This window comes from Salvelinus fontinalis, chromosome 30, assembly GCF_029448725.1.
Source record: "Salvelinus fontinalis isolate EN_2023a chromosome 30, ASM2944872v1, whole genome shotgun sequence".
NCBI classification, from domain to species: Eukaryota; Metazoa; Chordata; class Actinopteri; order Salmoniformes; family Salmonidae; genus Salvelinus; species Salvelinus fontinalis.
The window spans coordinates 7,027,858-7,047,449 of NC_074694.1; the positions used below are offsets into that span (position 1 = coordinate 7,027,858).

Below are 19,592 nucleotides of genomic sequence, written 5' to 3' on the forward strand. Positions count from 1 at the left end.
TGGGGCCCAATCGACACCCCAACAGGAACAGAGGAGCAGTGGGGCCCAATAGACACCCCAACAGGAACAGAGGAGCAGTGGGGCCCAATAGACACCCCAACAGGAACAGAGGAGCAGTGGGGCCCTATAGACACCCCAAAAGGAGCAGTGGGGCCCTACAGACACCCCAACAGGAGCAGTGGGGCCCTATAGACACCCCAACAGGAGCAGTGGGGCCCTACAGACACCCCAACAGGAGCAGTGGGGCCCTATAGACACCCCAACAGGAGCAGAGGGGCCCTATAGACACCCTAACAGGAGCAGAGGGTCCCTATAGACACCCAACAGGAAGAGGGGCCCTAAAGACACCCCAACAGGAACAGAGGAGCAGTGGGGCCCTATAGACACCCCAACAGGAGCAGAGGGGCCCTATAGACACCCCAACAGGAGCAGAGGGTCCCTATAGACACCCCAACAGGAAGAGGGGTCCTAAAGACACCCCAACAGGAACAGAGGGGCCCTATAGACACCCCAACAGGAACAGAGGGGCCCTATAGACACCCCAACAGGAACAGAGGGGCCCTATAGACACCCCAACAGGAGCAGAGGGTCCCTATAGATACAAACACACCCTAACAGGAGCAGTGGGGCCCTATAGACACCCTAACAGGAGCAGAGGGGCCCTATAGACACAAACACACCCTAACAGGAGCAGTGGGGCCCTATAGACACAAACACACCCTAACAGGAACAGAGGGGCCCTATAGACACCCCAACAGGAGCAGAGGGGCCCTATAGACACCCCAATAGGAGCAGTGGGGCCCTATAGACACCCCAACAGGAGCAGAGGGGCCCTATAGACACCCCAATAGGAGCAGAGGGGCCCTATAGACACCCCAATAGGAGCAGAGGGGCCCTATAGACACCCCAACAGGAACAGAGGGGCCCTATAGACACCCCAACAGGAGCAGTGGGGCCCTATAGACACCCCAACAGGAGCAGAGGGGCCCTATAGACACCCCAACAGGAACAGTGGAGCAGTGGGGCCCTATAGACACCCCAACAGGAGCAGTGGGGCCCTATAGACACCCCAACAGGAGCAGTGGGGCCCTATAGACACCCTAACAGGAGCAGAGGGGCCCTATAGACACCCTAACAGGAGCAGTGGGGCCCTATAGACACCCCAACAGGAGCAGTGGGGCCCTATAGACACCCAATCAGGAGCAGAGGGGCCCTATAGACACAAACACACCCTAACAGGAGCAGTGGGGCCCTATAGACACCCTAACAGGAGCAGTGGGGCCCTAAAGACACCCCAACAGGAGCAGAGGGGCCCTATAGACACCCCAACAGGAGCAGAGGGGCCCTATAGACACCCCAACAGGAACAGTGGGGCCCTATAGACACCCCAACAGGAACAGTGGGGCCCTATAGACACCCCAACAGGAACAGTGGGGCCCTATAGACACCCCAACAGGAGCAGTGGGGCCCTATAGACACCCCAACAGGAACAGTGGGGCCCTAGAGACACCCTAACAGGAACAGTGGGGCCCTAAACACACCCTAACAGGAGCAGTGGGGCCCTAGAGACACCCCAACAGGAAGAGGGGCCCTATAGACACCCCAACAGGAAGAGGGGCCCTATAGACACCCCAACAGGAACAGAGGGGCCCTAGAGACACCCCAACAGGAACAGAGGGGCCCTAGAGACACCCCAACAGGAGCAGTGGGGCCCTAAAGACACCCCAACAGGAGCAGAGGGGCCCTAAAGACACCCCAACAGGAGCAGTGGGGCCCTATAGACACCCTAACAGGAGCAGTGGGGCCCTATAGACACCCTAACAGGAGCAGAGGGGCCCTATAGACACCCTAACAGGAGCAGTGGGGCCCTATAGACACCCCAACAGGAGCAGTGGGGCCCTATAGACACCCAATCAGGAGCAGAGGGGCCCTATAGACACAAACACACCCTAACAGGAGCAGTGGGGCCCTATAGACACCCTAACAGGAGCAGTGGGGCCCTAAAGACACCCCAACAGGAGCAGAGGGGCCCTATAGACACCCCAACAGGAGCAGAGGGGCCCTATAGACACCCCAACAGGAACAGTGGGGCCCTATAGACACCCCAACAGGAACAGTGGGGCCCTATAGACACCCCAACAGGAGCAGTGGGGCCCTATAGACACCCCAACAGGAACAGTGGGGCCCTAGAGACACCCTAACAGGAACAGTGGGGCCCTAAACACACCCTAACAGGAGCAGTGGGGCCCTAGAGACACCCCAACAGGAAGAGGGGCCCTATAGACACCCCAACAGGAAGAGGGGCCCTATAGACACCCCAACAGGAACAGAGGGGCCCTAGAGACACCCCAACAGGAACAGAGGGGCCCTAGAGACACCCCAACAGGAGCAGTGGGGCCCTAAAGACACCCCAACAGGAGCAGAGGGGCCCTAAAGACACCCCAACAGGAGCAGTGGGGCCCTATAGACAACCTAACAGGAACAGAGGGGCCCTATAGACAACCTAACAGGAGCAGAGGGGCCCTATAGACACCCCAACAGGAGCAGTGGGGCCCTATAGACACCCCAACAGGAGCAGAGGGGCCCTATAGACACCCCAACAGGAGCAGAGGGTCCCTCACCCCCAATGTGACAGGGAGACTGAAAGGTCACACAGGAGAGAACTGCAGTCAACAGAACATAATTACAGAAAAGAAAGATGGAACATTTGAATTCAGACAGTTTTCCTGTAATGAATGCATTGCCATGAGCCTTTTATTCAACACTGACATTAAAACACATGACAAGATAAAGGGTTGAGAAACGCAACGAGTGTTTGTGTGTGTGTATCTCTTACAGGCAGAGGGGCCCTATAGACACCCCAACAGGAACAGAGGGGCCCTATAGACACCCCAACAGGAGCAGTGGGGCCCTATAGACACCCCAACAGGAGCAGAGGGGCCCTATAGACACCCCAACAGGAACAGTGGAGCAGTGGGGCCCTATAGACACCCCAACAGGAGCAGTGGGGCCCTATAGACACCCCAACAGGAGCAGTGGGGCCCTATAGACACCCTAACAGGAGCAGAGGGGCCCTATAGACACCCTAACAGGAGCAGTGGGGCCCTATAGACACCCCAACAGGAGCAGTGGGGCCCTATAGACACCCAATCAGGAGCAGAGGGGCCCTATAGACACAAACACACCCTAACAGGAGCAGTGGGGCCCTATAGACACCCTAACAGGAGCAGTGGGGCCCTAAAGACACCCCAACAGGAGCAGAGGGGCCCTATAGACACCCCAACAGGAGCAGAGGGGCCCTATAGACACCCCAACAGGAACAGTGGGGCCCTATAGACACCCCAACAGGAACAGTGGGGCCCTATAGACACCCCAACAGGAGCAGTGGGGCCCTATAGACACCCCAACAGGAACAGTGGGGCCCTAGAGACACCCTAACAGGAACAGTGGGGCCCTAAACACACCCTAACAGGAGCAGTGGGGCCCTAGAGACACCCCAACAGGAAGAGGGGCCCTATAGACACCCCAACAGGAAGAGGGGCCCTATAGACACCCCAACAGGAACAGAGGGGCCCTAGAGACACCCCAACAGGAACAGAGGGGCCCTAGAGACACCCCAACAGGAGCAGTGGGGCCCTAAAGACACCCCAACAGGAGCAGAGGGGCCCTAAAGACACCCCAACAGGAGCAGTGGGGCCCTATAGACAACCTAACAGGAACAGAGGGGCCCTATAGACAACCTAACAGGAGCAGAGGGGCCCTATAGACACCCCAACAGGAGCAGTGGGGCCCTATAGACACCCCAACAGGGGCAGAGGGGCCCTATAGACACCCATACAGGAGCAGAGGGTCCCTCACCCCCAATGTGATAGGGAGAATGAAATGTCACACAGGAGAGAACTGTAGTCAACAGAACATAATTACAGAAAAGAAAGATGGAACATTTGAATTCAGACAGTTTTCCTGTAATGAATGCATTGCCATGAGCCTTTTATTCAACACTGACATTAAAACACATGACAAGATAAAGGGTTGAGAAACGCAACGAGTGTTTGTGTGTGTGTATCTCTTACAGGCAGAGGGGCCCTATAGACACCCCAACAGGAACAGAGGGGCCCTATAGACACCCCAACAGGAGCAGTGGGGCCCTATAGACACCCCAACAGGAGCAGAGGGGCCCTATAGACACCCCAACAGGAACAGTGGAGCAGTGGGGCCCTATAGACACCCCAACAGGAGCAGTGGGGCCCTATAGACACCCCAACAGGAGCAGTGGGGCCCTATAGACACCCTAACAGGAGCAGAGGGGCCCTATAGACACCCTAACAGGAGCAGTGGGGCCCTATAGACACCCCAACAGGAGCAGTGGGGCCCTATAGACACCCAATCAGGAGCAGAGGGGCCCTATAGACACAAACACACCCTAACAGGAGCAGTGGGGCCCTATAGACACCCTAACAGGAGCAGTGGGGCCCTAAAGACACCCCAACAGGAGCAGTGGGGCCCTATAGACACCCAATCAGGAGCAGAGGGGCCCTATAGACACAAACACACCCTAACAGGAGCAGTGGGGCCCTATAGACACCCTAACAGGAGCAGTGGGGCCCTAAAGACACCCCAACAGGAGCAGAGGGGCCCTATAGACACCCCAACAGGAGCAGAGGGGCCCTATAGACACCCCAACAGGAACAGTGGGGCCCTATAGACACCCCAACAGGAACAGTGGGGCCCTATAGACACCCCAACAGGAGCAGTGGGGCCCTATAGACACCCCAACAGGAACAGTGGGGCCCTAGAGACACCCTAACAGGAACAGTGGGGCCCTAAACACACCCTAACAGGAGCAGTGGGGCCCTAGAGACACCCCAACAGGAAGAGGGGCCCTATAGACACCCCAACAGGAAGAGGGGCCCTATAGACACCCCAACAGGAACAGAGGGGCCCTAGAGACACCCCAACAGGAACAGAGGGGCCCTAGAGACACCCCAACAGGAGCAGTGGGGCCCTAAAGACACCCCAACAGGAGCAGAGGGGCCCTAAAGACACCCCAACAGGAGCAGTGGGGCCCTATAGACAACCTAACAGGAACAGAGGGGCCCTATAGACAACCTAACAGGAGCAGAGGGGCCCTATAGACACCCCAACAGGAGCAGTGGGGCCCTATAGACACCCCAACAGGGGCAGAGGGGCCCTATAGACACCCATACAGGAGCAGAGGGTCCCTCACCCCCAATGTGATAGGGAGAATGAAATGTCACACAGGAGAGAACTGTAGTCAACAGAACATAATTACAGAAAAGAAAGATGGAACATTTGAATTCAGACAGTTTTCCTGTAATGAATGCATTGCCATGAGCCTTTTATTCAACACTGACATTAAAACACATGACAAGATAAAGGGTTGAGAAACGCAACGAGTGTTTGTGTGTGTGTATCTCTTACAGGCTGAGTGGCTACGTCGTCCCTCTGGTAGGAGCTGGGTAGTAGCAGTGTTCAGCCAGCTGTTGGTCTCTGTATCAAACACCTTTATCTTGTTGCAGTAGATCTCATTATTAGAGTGGAACGGACCGAAGCGATCTGCTCTGCCTCCAAACACAAACATCTTAGTGCCAACGATGGTGGCAGAGTGGAAGTCCCTCCAACGAGCTGGAGTACCCTGAGAGAAGACAGGAAAGGAGAGAGGAGAGATTTAGTGGTCATGGAGTACCCTGAGAGAAGACAGGAAAGGAGAGAGGAGAGATTTAGTGGTCATGGAGTACCCTGAGAGAACAGAGAGAAGAGGAGAGGGGAGGAGAGAGACTTAGTGGTGATAATGGTGGCCAAGTGGAAGTCCCTCCAATGAGCCTAACGAGGAGAGAGAGAGAAGAGGGGAGAGGAGAGATGGAGAGGAGAGCGGAAAGCGGAGAGGAGAAGGTGGCAGGAGTACCCTGGGGAGAGGAGTTGGGAGAGGGTTTGGAGAGGGGGAGAGGGTTGGTGATGATGGTGGCAGCAGTACCCTGGGGAGAGGAGTTGGGAGAGGGTTTGGAGAGGGGGAGAGGGTTGGTGATGATGGTGGCAGCAGTACCCTGGGGAGAGGAGTTGGGAGAGGGGGAGAGGGTTGGTGATGATGGTGGCAGCAGTACCCTGGGGAGAGGAGTTGGGAGAGGGTTTGGAGAGGGGGAGAGGGTTGGGAGAGGGGGAGAGGGTTGGGAGAGGGGGAGAGGAGATGGGAGAGGAGTTGGGAGAGGGGGAGAGGGTTGGGAGAGGGGGAGAGGAGATGGGAGAGGAGTTGGGAGAGGGGGAGAGGGTTGGTGATGATGGTGGCAGCAGTACCCTGGGGAGAGGAGTTGGGAGAGGGGGAGAGGGTTGGGAGAGGGGGAGAGGAGATGGGAGAGGGGGAGAGGGTTGGGAGAGGGGGAGAGGGTTGGTGATGATGGTGTCAGCAGTACCCTGGGGAGAGGAGTTGGGAGAGGGGGAGAGGGTTGGGAGAGGGGGAGAGGAGATGGGAGAGGGGGAGAGGGTTGGGAGAGGGGGAGAGGGTTGGTGATGATGGTGGCAGGAGTACCCTGGGGAGAGGAGTTGGGAGAGGGGGAGAGGGTTGGGAGAGGGGGAGAGGAGATGGGAGAGGAGTTGGGAGAGGGGGAGAGGGTTGGTGATGATGGTGGCAGCAGTACCCTGGGGAGAGGAGTTGGGAGAGGGGGAGAGGGTTGGGAGAGGGGGAGAGGAGATGGGAGAGGGGGAGAGGGTTGGGAGAGGGGGAGAGGGTTGGTGATGATGGTGTCAGCAGTACCCTGGGGAGAGGAGTTGGGAGAGGGGGAGAGGGTTGGGAGAGGGGGAGAGGAGATGGGAGAGGGGGAGAGGGTTGGGAGAGGGGGAGAGGGTTGGTGATGATGGTGGCAGGAGTACCCTGAGGAGAGGAGTTGGGAGAGGGGGAGATGGGAGAGGGGAGAGGGGGAGAGGAGATGGGAGAGGGTTGGTGATGATAGTGGCAGGAGTACCCTGGGGAGAGGAGTTGGGAGAGGGGGAGATGGGAGAGGGGAGAGGGGGAGAGGAGATGGGAGAGGGTTGGTGATGATAGTGGCAGGAGTACCCTGGGGAGAGGAGATGGGAGAGGGTTGGTGATGATGGTGGCAGGAGTACCCTGGGGAGGGGGAGAGGGTTGGGAGAGGGGGAGAGGGTTGGTGATGATGGTGGCAGGAGTACCCTGGGGAGGGGGAGAGGATATGGGAGAGGGGGAGAGGGTTGGTGATGATAGTGGCAGGAGTACCCTGGGGAGAGGATATGGGAGAGGGGGAGAGGGTTGGTGATGATAGTGGCAGGAGTACCCTGGGGAGAGGATATGGGAGAGGGGGAGAGGGTTGGTGATGATAGTGGCAGGAGTACCCTGGGGAGAGGATATGGGAGAGGGGGAGAGGTTTGGTGATGATAGTGGCAGGAGTACCCTGGGGAGAGGATATGGGAGAGGGGGAGAGGGTTGGTGATGATAGTGGCAGGAGTACCCTGGGGAGAGGAGTTGGGAGAGGGGGAGAGGGTTGGTGATGATGGTGGCAGGAGTACCCTGGGGAGAGGATATGGGAGAGGGGGAGAGGGTTGGTGATGATGGTGGCAGGAGTACCCTGGGGAGGGGGAGAGGGTTGGGAGAGGGGGAGAGGGTTGGTGATGATGGTGGCAGGAGTACCCTGGGGAGGGGGAGAGGATATGGGAGAGGGGGAGAGGGTTGGTGATGATAGTGGCAGGAGTACCCTGGGGAGAGGATATGGGAGAGGGGGAGAGGGTTGGTGATGATAGTGGCAGGAGTACCCTGGGGAGGGGGAGAGGATATGGGAGAGGGGGAGAGGGTTGGTGATGATAGTGGCAGGAGTACCCTGGGGAGGGGGAGAGGATATGGGAGAGGGGGAGAGGGTTGGTGATGATAGTGGCAGGAGTACCCTGGGGAGAGGATATGGGAGAGGGGGAGAGGGTTGGTGATGATAGTGGCAGGAGTACCCTGGGGAGAGGATATGGGAGAGGGGGAGAGGGTTGGTGATGATAGTGGCAGGAGTACCCTGGGGAGGGGGAGAGGATATGGGAGAGGGGGAGAGGGTTGGTGATGATAGTGGCAGGAGTACCCTGGGGAGGGGGAGAGGATATGGGAGAGGGGGAGAGGGTTGGTGATGATAGTGGCAGGAGTACCCTGGGGAGGGGGAGAGGATATGGGAGAGGGGGAGAGGGTTGGTGATGATAGTGGCAGGAGTACCCTGGGGAGAGGATATGGGAGAGGGGGAGAGGGTTGGTGATGATAGTGGCAGGAGTACCCTGGGGAGAGGATATGGGAGAGGGGGAGAGGGTTGGTGATGATAGTGGCAGGAGTACCCTGGGGACAAATCTAGCCTATTGTCATCTGATGATGTATGGATTAATAGCAACATGTCCACCAAGTGACTATAAAATCTGATGAGAACACTTGGATATCCAATGCATGTCCCCCCACATCCAGTGGGCAACAACAGTGCCATTACCACATTCGGACACTTTGGAGAGGCTGAAAGGACACGAATTTACCCTGGTATGGTAGAAATTGTGTTTTTATACTGAACAAATAGAATTTAGGGATTGCAGATATGTAATAGCACTGGAACTTTCTAATTTACAAACATATGAAACTTTGGAGAGGTTTAGGGGCATCTAGTCCCGTGACCATACCTGACACCACTTACTACAACATCTGCCCATTTCTAGTTGTTAGGTCTATCGATGCCATCTTTGTTCACATGTTGTAGAAGCCATCTGATGTGTTTCCAGCTCTGGGCATCAATAATTCACTTAGTCCGGGTGGCCATTTGATGATGAATTGTTCAGCCGTCTTATGGCTTGGGGGTAAGAAGCTGTTAAGGAGCCTTTTGGTCCTAGACTTGGCGCTCCGGTACCGCTTGCCGTGCGGTAGCAGAGAGAACAGTCTATGACTTCGGTGACTGGAATCTTTGACAATTTTTGGGGCCTTACTCTGACAACGCCTAGTATATAGGTCCTGGTTGGCAGTAAGCTTGGCCCCAGGGATTCAATTGACCATACACACTACCGTCTAACGCCTTACTGTCGGATGCTGAGCAGTTGCCATTCCAGGCGGTGATGCAACCGGTCAGGATGCTCTCGATGGTGCAGCTGTAGAACCTTTTTGAGGATCTGGGGACCCATGCCAAATCTGTTCAGTCTCCTGAGGGGGGAAATGTGTTGTCGTGCCCTCTTCATGACTGTCTTGGAGTGGTTAGACCATGATAGTTTGTTGGTGATGTGGTCACCAAGGAACATGAAACTCTCGACCCGCTCCACTTCAGCCCCGTCGATGTGAATGGGGGCCCGGTCGGCCCTCCTGTTCCTGTAGTCCACGATCATCTCCTTTGTCTTGATCACGTTGAGGGAGAGGTTGTTATCCTGTCACGATACGGTCAGGTCTCTGACCTCCTCCTTATAGGCTGTCTCATCGTTGTCAGGTCTCTAATCTCCTCCCAATAGGCAGTCGTGTGTGAACAGGGAGTACAGGGGGGGACTGAGCACGCACCCGAGGGGCCCCAGTGTTAAGGGTCAGCATGGCAGATGTGTTGTTGCCTACTCTTACCACCTGGGGGCAGTCTGTCAGGAAGTCTAGGATCTAGTTGCAGAGGGAGGTGTTTAGTCCCAGGATCCTTAGCTTAGTGATGAGATTTCAGGGCACTATGGTGTTGAACGCTGAGCTGTAGTCAATGAACAGCATTCTCACATAGGTGTTCCTTTTGTCCAGGTGGGAAAGGGCATTGTGGAGTGAGATAGAGATTGCATCATCTGTGGATCTGTTGGAGCGGTATGCAAATTGGAGAAGGTTTAGGGTGTCCGGGAAAATGGTGTCGATGTGAGCCATGACCAGCCTTTCAAAGCACTTCATGGCTACAGACTTGAGTGCTACGGGTCGGTAGTCATTTAGGCAGGTTAGGCAGGGTAGGGTCAGGGTGAAAACTAAATCACTACAGGGTAGGGTGAAAACTAAACCACTACAGGGTAGGGTCAGGGTGAAAACTAAAACACTACAGGGTAGGGTCAGGGTGAAAACTAAATCACTACAGGGTAGGGTGAAAACTAAACCACTACAGGGTAGGGTCAGGGTGAAAACTAAAACACTACAGGGTAGGGTCAGGGTGAAAACTAAATCACTACAGGGTAGGGTGAAAACTAAATCACTATAGGGTAGGGTCAGGGTGAAAACTAAATCACTACAGGGTAGGGTCAGGGTGAAAACTAAAACACTACAGGGTAGGGTCAGGGTGAAAACTAAATCACTACAGGGTAGGGTCAGGGTGAAAACTAAATCACTACAGGGTAGGGTGAAAACTAAATCACTACATGGTAGGGTCAGGGTGAAAACTAAACCACTACAGGGTAGGGTCAGGGTGAAAACTAAAACACTACAGGGTAGGGTCAGGGTGAAAACTAAATCACTACAGGGTAGGGTCAGGGTGAAAACTAAATCACTACAGGGTAGGGTCAGGGTGAAAACTAAATCACTACAGGGTCAGGGTGAAAACTAAATCACTACAGGGTAGGGTCAGGGTGAAAACTAAATCACTACAGGGTAGAGTCAGGGTGAAAACTAAATCACTACAGGGTAGGGTGAAAACTAAATCACTACAGGGTAGGGTGAAAACTAAACCACTACAGGGTAGGGTCAGGGTGAAAACTAAATCACTACAGGGTAGGGTCAGGGTGAAAACTAAATCACTACAGGGTAGGGTGAAAACTAAACCACTACAGGGTAGAGTCAGGGTGAAAACTAAATCACTACAGGGTAGGGTCAGGGTGAAAACTAAATCACTACAGGGTAGGGTGAAAACTAAATCACTACAGGGTAGGGTCAGGGTGAAAACTAAACCACTACAGGGTCAGGGTGAAAACTAAACCACTACAGGGTAGGGTCAGGGTGAAAACTAAATCACTACAGGGTAGGGTCAGGGTGAAAACTAAACCACTATAGGGTAGGGTCAGGGTGAAAACTAAATCACTACAGGGTAGAGTCAGGGTGAAAACTAAAACACTACAGGGTAGGGTCAGGGTGAAAACTAAATCACTACAGGGTAGGGTGAAAACTAAATCACTACAGGGTAGGGTGAAAACTAAACCACTACAGGGTAGGGTGAAAACTAAATCACTACAGGGTAGGGTGAAAACTAAATCACTACAGGGTAGAGTCAGGGTGAAAACTAAATCACTACAGGGTAGAGTCAGGGTGAAAACTAAATCACTACAGGGTAGGGTCAGGGTGAAAACTAAACCACTACAGGGTAGGGTCAGGGTGAAAACTAAATCACTACAGGGTAGGGTGAAAACTAAATCACTACAGGGTAGGGTGAAAACTAAATCACTACATGGTAGGGTCAGGGTGAAAACTAAATCACTACAGGGTAGAGTCAGGGTGAAAACTAAATCACTACAGGGTAGGGTCATGGTGAAAACTAAACCACTACAGGGTAGGGTGAAAACTAAATCACTACAGGGTAGGGTGAAAACTAAAGCACTACAGGGTAGGGTGAAAACTAAACCACTACAGGGTAGGGTGAAAACTAAATCACTACAGGGTAGGGTGAAAACTAAACCACTACAGGGTAGGGTGAAAACTAAATCACTACAGGGTAGGGTGAAAACTAAATCACTACAGGGTAGAGTCAGGGTGAAAACTAAATCACTACAGGGTAGGGTGAAAACTAAATCACTACAGGGTAGGGTGAAAACTAAACCACTACAGGGTAGGGTGAAAACTAAACCACTACAGGGTAGGGTCAGGGTGAAAACTAAACCACTACAGGGTAGGGTCAGGGTGAAAACTAAACCACTACAGGGTAGGGTGAAAACTAAACCACTACAGGGTAGGGTTAGGGTGAAAACTAAACCACTACAGGGTAGGGTCAGGGTGAAAACTAAACCACTACAGCACAGGTGTCAAACTCATTCCACGGAGGGCCGAGTGTCTGCGGGTTTTCGTTCCTCCCTTGTACTTGATTGATGAATTAACATCACTAATTAGTTAGGAACTCCCCACACCTGGTTGTCTAGGGCTTTATTGAAAGGAAAAACCAAAAACCTGCAGACACAAGGCCCTCCGTGGAATGAGTTTGACACCCCTGCACTACAGGGTAGGGTCAGGGTGAAAACTAAACCACTACAGGGTAGGGTCAGGGTGAAAACTAAACCACTACAGGGTAGGGTGAAAACTAAACCACTACAGGGTCAGGGTGAAAACTAAATCACTACAGGGTAGGGTGAGGGTGAAAACTAAACCACTACAGGGTAGGGTCAGGGTGAAAACTAAACCACTACAGGGTCAGGGTGAAAACTAAATCACTACAGGGTAGGGTCAGGGTGAAAACTAAATCACTACAGGGTAGGGTCAGGGTGAAAACTAAATCACTACAGGGTAGGGTCAGGGTGAAAACTAAATCACTACAGGGTAGGGTCAGGGTGAAAACTAAATCACTACAGGGTAGGGTCAGGGTGAAAACTAAATCACTACAGGGTAGAGTCAGGGTGAAAACTAAATCACTACAGGGTAGGGTGAAAACTAAATCACTACAGGGTAGAGTCAGGGTGAAAACTAAAACACTACAGGGTAGGGTGAAAACTAAAACACTACAGGGTAGGGTCAGGGTGAAAACTAAACCACTACAGGGTAGGGTGAAAACTAAATCACTACAGGGTAGGGTGAAAACTAAACCACTACAGGGTAGGGTCAGGGTGAAAACTAAATCACTACAGGGTAGGGTCAGGGTGAAAACTAAATCACTACAGGGTAGAGTGAAAACTAAATCACTACAGGGTAGGGTGAAAACTAAATCACTACAGGGTAGGGTGAAAACTAAATCACTACAGGGTAGGGTCAGGGTGAAAACTAAACCACAACAGGGTCAGGGTGAAAACTAAATCACTACAGGGTAGGGTCAGGGTGAAAACTAAATCACTACAGGGTAGAGTGAAAACTAAATCACTACAGGGTAGGGTGAAAACTAAATCACTACAGGGTAGGGTCAGGGTGAAAACTAAATCACTACAGGGTAGGGTGAAAACTAAACCACTACAGGGTAGGGGGAAAACTAAATCACTACAGGGTAGGGCAAAAACTAAATCACTACAGGGTAGGGTGAAAACTAAACCACTACAGGGTAGGGTGAGGGTGAAAACTAAATCACTACAGGGTAGGGTCAGGGTGAAAACTAAATCACTACAGGGTAGGGTGAAAACTAAATCACTACAGGGTAGGGTGAAAACTAAACCACTACAGGGTAGGGTGAAAACTAAATCACTACAGGGTAGGGTGAAAACTAAATCACTACAGGGTAGAGTCAGGGTGAAAATTAAATCACTACAGGGTAGGGTCAGGGTGAAAACTAAACCACAACAGGGTCAGGGTGAAAACTAAATCACTACAGGGTAGGGTCAGGGTGAAAACTAAATCACTACAGGGTAGAGTGAAAACTAAACCACTACAGGGTAGAGTCAGGGTGAAAACTAAACCACTACAGGGTAGGGTCAGGGTGAAAACTAAATCACTACAGGGTAGGGTGAAAACTAAATCACTACAGGGTAGGGTCAGCGTGAAAACTAAATCACTACAGGGTAGGGTCAAGGTGAAAACTAAATCACTACAGGGTAGGGTCAGGGTGAAAACTAAATCACTACAGGGTAGAGTCAGGGTGAAAACTAAATCACTACAGGGTAGGGTGAAAACTAAATCACTACAGGGTAGGGTGAAAACTAAATCACTACAGGGTAGGGTGAAAACTAAACCACTACAGGGTAGGGTGAAAACTAAACCACTACAGGGTAGGGTGAAAACTAAACCACTACAGGGTAGGGTCAGGGTGAAAACTAAACCACTACAGGGTAGAGTCAGGGTGAAAACTAAAACACTACAGGGTAGGGTCAGGGTGAAAACTAAATCACTACAGGGTAGGGTCAGGGTGAAAACTAAATCACTACAGGGTAGGGTCAGGGTGAAAACTAAAACACTACAGGGTAGGGTGAAAACTAAATCACTACAGGGTAGGGTGAAAACTAAATCACTACAGGGTAGGGTGAAAACTAAATCACTACAGGGTAGGGCAAAAACTAAATCACTACAGGGTAGGGTGAAAACTAAACCACTACAGGGTAGGGTCAGGGTGAAAACTAAATCACTACAGGGTAGAGTCAGGGTGAAAACTAAATCACTACAGGGTAGAGTCAGGGTGAAAACTAAATCACTACAGGGTAGGGTGAAAACTAAACCACTACAGGGTAGGGTGAAAACTAAACCACTACAGGGTAGGGTGAAAACTAAACCACTACAGGGTAGGGTGAAAACTAAATCACTACAGGGTAGGGTCAGGGTGAAAACTAAATCACTACAGGGTAGAGTCAGGGTGAAAACTAAATCACTACAGAGTAGGGTGAAAACTAAACCACTACAGGGTAGAGTCAGGGTGAAAACTAAATCACTACAGGGTAGGGTGAAAACTAAATCACTACAGGGTAGAGTCAGGGTGAAAACTAAATCACTACAGGGTAGAGTCAGGGTGAAAACTAAATCACTACAGGGTAGTCAGGGTGAAAACTAAATCACTACAGGGTAGGGTGAAAACTAAACCACTACAGGGTAGGGTGAAAACTAAACCACTACAGGGTAGGGTGAAAACTAAATCACTACAGGGTAGGGTCAGGGTGAAAACTAAATCACTACAGGGTAGAGTCAGGGTGAAAACTAAATCACTACAGGGTAGGGTCAGGGTGAAAACTAAACCACTACAGGGTAGGGTGAAAACTAAACCACTACAGGGTAGGGTGAAAACTAAATCACTACAGGGCAGGGTAGGGTGAAAACTAAATCACTACAGGGTAGGGTCAGGGTGAAAACTAAATCACTACAGGGTAGGGTGAAAACTAAACCACTACAGGGTAGGGTGAAAACTAAATCACTACAGGGTAGGGTGAAAACTAAATCACTACAGGGTAGAGTCAGGGTGAAAACTAAATCACTACAGGGTAGGGTAAGGGTGAAAACTAAACCACAACAGGGTCAGGGTGAAAACTAAATCACTACAGGGTAGGGTCAGGGTGAAAACTAAATCACTACAGGGTAGGGTGAAAACTAAATCACTACAGGGTAGAGTCAGGGTGAAAACTAAACCACTACAGGGTAGGGTCAGGGTGAAAACTAAATCACTACAGGGTAGGGTGAAAACTAAATCACTACAGGGTAGGGTCAGCGTGAAAACTAAATCACTACAGGGTAGGGTCAAGGTGAAAACTAAATCACTACAGGGTAGGGTCAGGGTGAAAACTAAATCACTACAGGGTAGAGTCAGGGTGAAAACTAAATCACTACAGGGTAGGGTGAAAACTAAATCACTACAGGGTAGGGTGAAAACTAAATCACTACAGGGTAGGGTGAAAACTAAATCACTACAGGGTAGGGTGAAAACTAAACCACTACAGGGTAGGGTGAAAACTAAACCACTACAGGGTAGGGTCAGGGTGAAAACTAAACCACTACAGGGTAGAGTCAGGGTGAAAACTAAATCACTACAGGGTAGGGTCAGGGTGAAAACTAAATCACTACAGGGTAGGGTCAGGGTGAAAACTAAATCACTACAGGGTAGGGTCAGGGTGAAAACTAAATCACTACAGGGTAGAGTGAAAATTAAATCACTACAGGGTAGGGTGAGGGTGAAAACTAAATCACTACAGGGTAGGGTGAAAACTAAATCACTACAGGGTAGGGTCAGGGTGAAAACTAAATCACTACAGGGTAGGGTCAGGGTGAAAACTAAACCACTACAGGGTAGGGTGAAAACTAAAACACTACAGGGTAGGGTCAGGGTGAAAACTAAAATCACTACAGGGTAGAGTGAAAACTAAATCACTACAGGGTAGGGTGAAAACTAAATCACTACAGGGTAGGGTCAGGGTGAAAACTAAATCACTACAGGGTAGGGTCAGGGTGAAAACTAAATCACTACAGGGTAGGGTCAGGGTGAAAACTAAAACACTACAGGGTAGGGTGAAAACTAAAACACTACAGGGTAGGGTGAAAACTAAAACACTACAGGGTAGGGTGAAAACTAAATCACTACAGGATAGGGTGAAAACTAAATCACTACAGGGTAGGGTGAAAACTAAATCACTACAGGGCAGGGTGAAAACTAAATCACTACAGGGTAGGGTCTGGGTGAAAACTAAATCACTACAGGGTAGGGTCAGGGTGAAAACTAAATCACTACAGGGTAGGGTGAAAACTAAATCACTACAGGGTAGGGTCAGGGTGAAAACTAAATCACTACAGGGTAGGGCGAAAAACTAAATCACTACAGGGTAGGGTGAAAACTAAACCACTACAGGGTAGGGTCAGGGTGAAAACTAAATCACTACAGGGTAGGGTGAAAACTAAATCACTACAGGGTAGAGTCAGGGTGAAAACTAAATCACTACAGGGTAGGGTGAAAACTAAACCACTACAGGGTAGGGTGAAAACTAAATCACTACAGGGTAGGGTGAAAACTAAATCACTACAGGGTAGAGTCAGGGTGAAAACTAAATCACTACAGGGTAGGGTAAGGGTGAAAACTAAACCACAACAGGGTCAGGGTGAAAACTAAATCACTACAGGGTAGGGTCAGGGTGAAAACTAAATCACTACAGGGTAGGGTGAAAACTAAATCACTACAGGGTAGAGTCAGGGTGAAAACTAAACCACTACAGGGTAGGGTCAGGGTGAAAACTAAATCACTACAGGGTAGGGTGAAAACTAAATCACTACAGGGTAGGGTCAGCGTGAAAACTAAATCACTACAGGGTAGGGTCAAGGTGAAAACTAAATCACTACAGGGTAGGGTCAGGGTGAAAACTAAATCACTACAGGGTAGAGTCAGGGTGAAAACTAAATCACTACAGGGTAGAGTGAAAACTAAATCACTACAGGGTAGGGTGAAAACTAAATCACTACAGGGTAGGGTGAAAACTAAATCACTACAGGGTAGGGTGAAAACTAAACCACTACAGGGTAGGGTGAAAACTAAACCACTACAGGGTAGGGTCAGGGTGAAAACTAAACCACTACAGGGTAGAGTCAGGGTGAAAACTAAATCACTACAGGGTAGGGTCAGGGTGAAAACTAAATCACTACAGGGTAGGGTCAGGGTGAAAACTAAATCACTACAGGGTAGGGTCAGGGTGAAAACTAAATCACTACAGGGTAGAGTGAAAATTAAATCACTACAGGGTAGGGTGAGGGTGAAAACTAAATCACTACAGGGTAGAGTGAAAACTAAATCACTACAGGGTAGGGTGAAAACTAAATCACTACAGGGTAGGGTAGGGGTGAAAACTAAATCACTACAGGGTAGGGTCAGGGTGAAAACTAAATCACTACAGGGTAGGGTCAGGGTGAAAACTAAAACACTACAGGGTAGGGTGAAAACTAAAACACTACAGGGTAGGGTGAAAACTAAAACACTACAGGGTAGGGTGAAAACTAAATCACTACATGGTAGGGTGAAAACTAAATCACTACAGGGTAGGGTGAAAACTAAATCACTACAGGGCAGGGTGAAAACTAAATCACTACAGGGTAGGGTCTGGGTGAAAACTAAATCACTACAGGGTAGGGTCAGGGTGAAAACTAAATCACTACAGGGTAGGGTGAAAACTAAATCACTACAGGGTAGGGTCAGGGTGAAAACTAAATCACTACAGGGTAGGGTGAGGGTGAAAACTAAATCACTACAGGGTAGGGTGAAAACTAAATCACTACAGGGTAGGGTCAGGGTGAAAACTAAACCACTACAGGGTAGGGTGAGGGTGAAAACTAAATCACTACAGGGTAGGGTCAGGGTGAAAACTAAATCACTACAGGGTAGGGTCAGGGTGAAAACTAAAACACTACAGGGTAGGGTGAAAACTAAAACACTACAGGGTAGAGTCAGGGTGAAAACTAAATCACTACAGGGTAGGGTGAAAACTAAATCACTACAGGGTAGGGTGAAAACTAAATCACTACAGGGTAGGGAAAACTAAATCACTACAGGGTAGGGCAAAAACTAAATCACTACAGGGTAGGGTGAAAACTAAACCACTACAGGGTAGGGTCAGGGTGAAAACTAAATCACTACAGGGTAGAGTCAGGGTGAAAACTAAATCACTACAGGGTAGAGTCAGGGTGAAAACTAAATCACTACAGGGTAGGGTGAAAACTAAACCACTACAGGGATGGGTGAAAACTAAACCACTACAGGGTAGGGTGAAAACTAAACCACTACAGGGTAGGGTGAAAACTAAATCACTACAGGGTAGGGTCAGGGTGAAAACTAAATCACTACAGGGTAGTCAGGGTGAAAACTAAATCACTACAGGGTAGGGTGAAAACTAAACCACTACAGGGTAGAGTCAGGGTGAAAACTAAATCACTACAGGGTAGGGTGAAAACTAAATCACTACAGGGTAGAGTCAGGGTGAAAACTAAATCACTACAGGGTAGAGTCAGGGTGAAAACTAAATCACTACAGGGTAGGGTGAAAACTAAACCACTACAGGATAGGGTGAAAACTAAACCACTACAGGGTAGGGTGAAAACTAAATCACTACAGGGTAGGGTCAGGGTGAAAACTAAATCACTACAGGGTAGAGTCAGGGTGAAAACTAAATCACTACAGGGTAGGGTGAAAACTAAACCACTACAGGGTAGGGTGAAAACTAAATCACTACAGGGTAGGGTCAGGGTGAAAACTAAACCACTACAGGGTAGGGTGAAAACTAAACCACTACAGGGTAGGGTGAAAACTAAATCACTACAGGGCAGGGTAGGGTGAAAACTAAATCACTACAGGGTAGAGTCAGGGTGAAAACTAAATCACTACAGGGTAGGGTGAAAACTAAATCACTACAGGGTAGGGTGAAAACTAAATCACTACAGGGTAGGGTCAGGGTGAAAACTAAACCACTACAGGGTAGGGTCAGGGTGAAAACTAAATCACTACAGGGTAGGGTAAAAAATAAACCACTACAGGGTAGGGTGAAAACTAAATCACTACAGGGTAGGGTGAGGGTGAAAACTAAATCACTACAGGGTAGGGTGAGGGTGAAAACTAAATCACTACAGGGTAGGGTGAGGGTGAAAACTAAATCACTACAGGGTAGGGTCAGGGTGAAAACTAAATCACTACAGGGTAGGGTCAGGGTGAAAACTAAATCACTACAGGGTAGGGTCAGGGTGAAAACTAAATCACTACAGGGTAGGGTGAAAACTAAATCACTACAGGGTAGGGTCAGGGTGAAAACTAAATCACTACAGGGTAGGGTGAAAACTTAATCACTACAGGGTAGAGTCAGGGTGAAAACTAAAACACTACAGGGTAGGGTCAGGGTGAAAACTAAATCACTACAGGGTAGGGTCAGGGTGAAAACTAAACCACTACAGGGTAGGGTGAAAACTAAATCACTACAGGGTAGGGTCAGGGTGAAAACTAAATCACTACAGGGTAGGGTGAAAACTAAATCACTACAGGGTAGGGTGAAAACTAAATCACTACAGGGTAGGGTCAGGGTGAAAACTAAACCACTACAGGGTAGGGTGAAAACTAAAT

General features: G+C 50.1%; 1 protein-coding gene across 2 annotated transcripts in view; it reads right to left on the reverse strand.

Moving 5' to 3' along the window:
* The window catches only part of LOC129828582 (kelch domain-containing protein 3-like), a 158,646-nt gene that overhangs the window by 36,398 nt on the left and 102,656 nt on the right, over positions 1–19,592 (reverse strand). For both annotated transcript variants that reach the window (XM_055889633.1, XM_055889632.1), the window contains exon 6: positions 5,443–5,656. In XM_055889633.1, the coding sequence (XP_055745608.1) occupies positions 5,443–5,656 (214 nt within the window). The remainder of the gene's footprint in view (positions 1–5,442; positions 5,657–19,592) is intronic.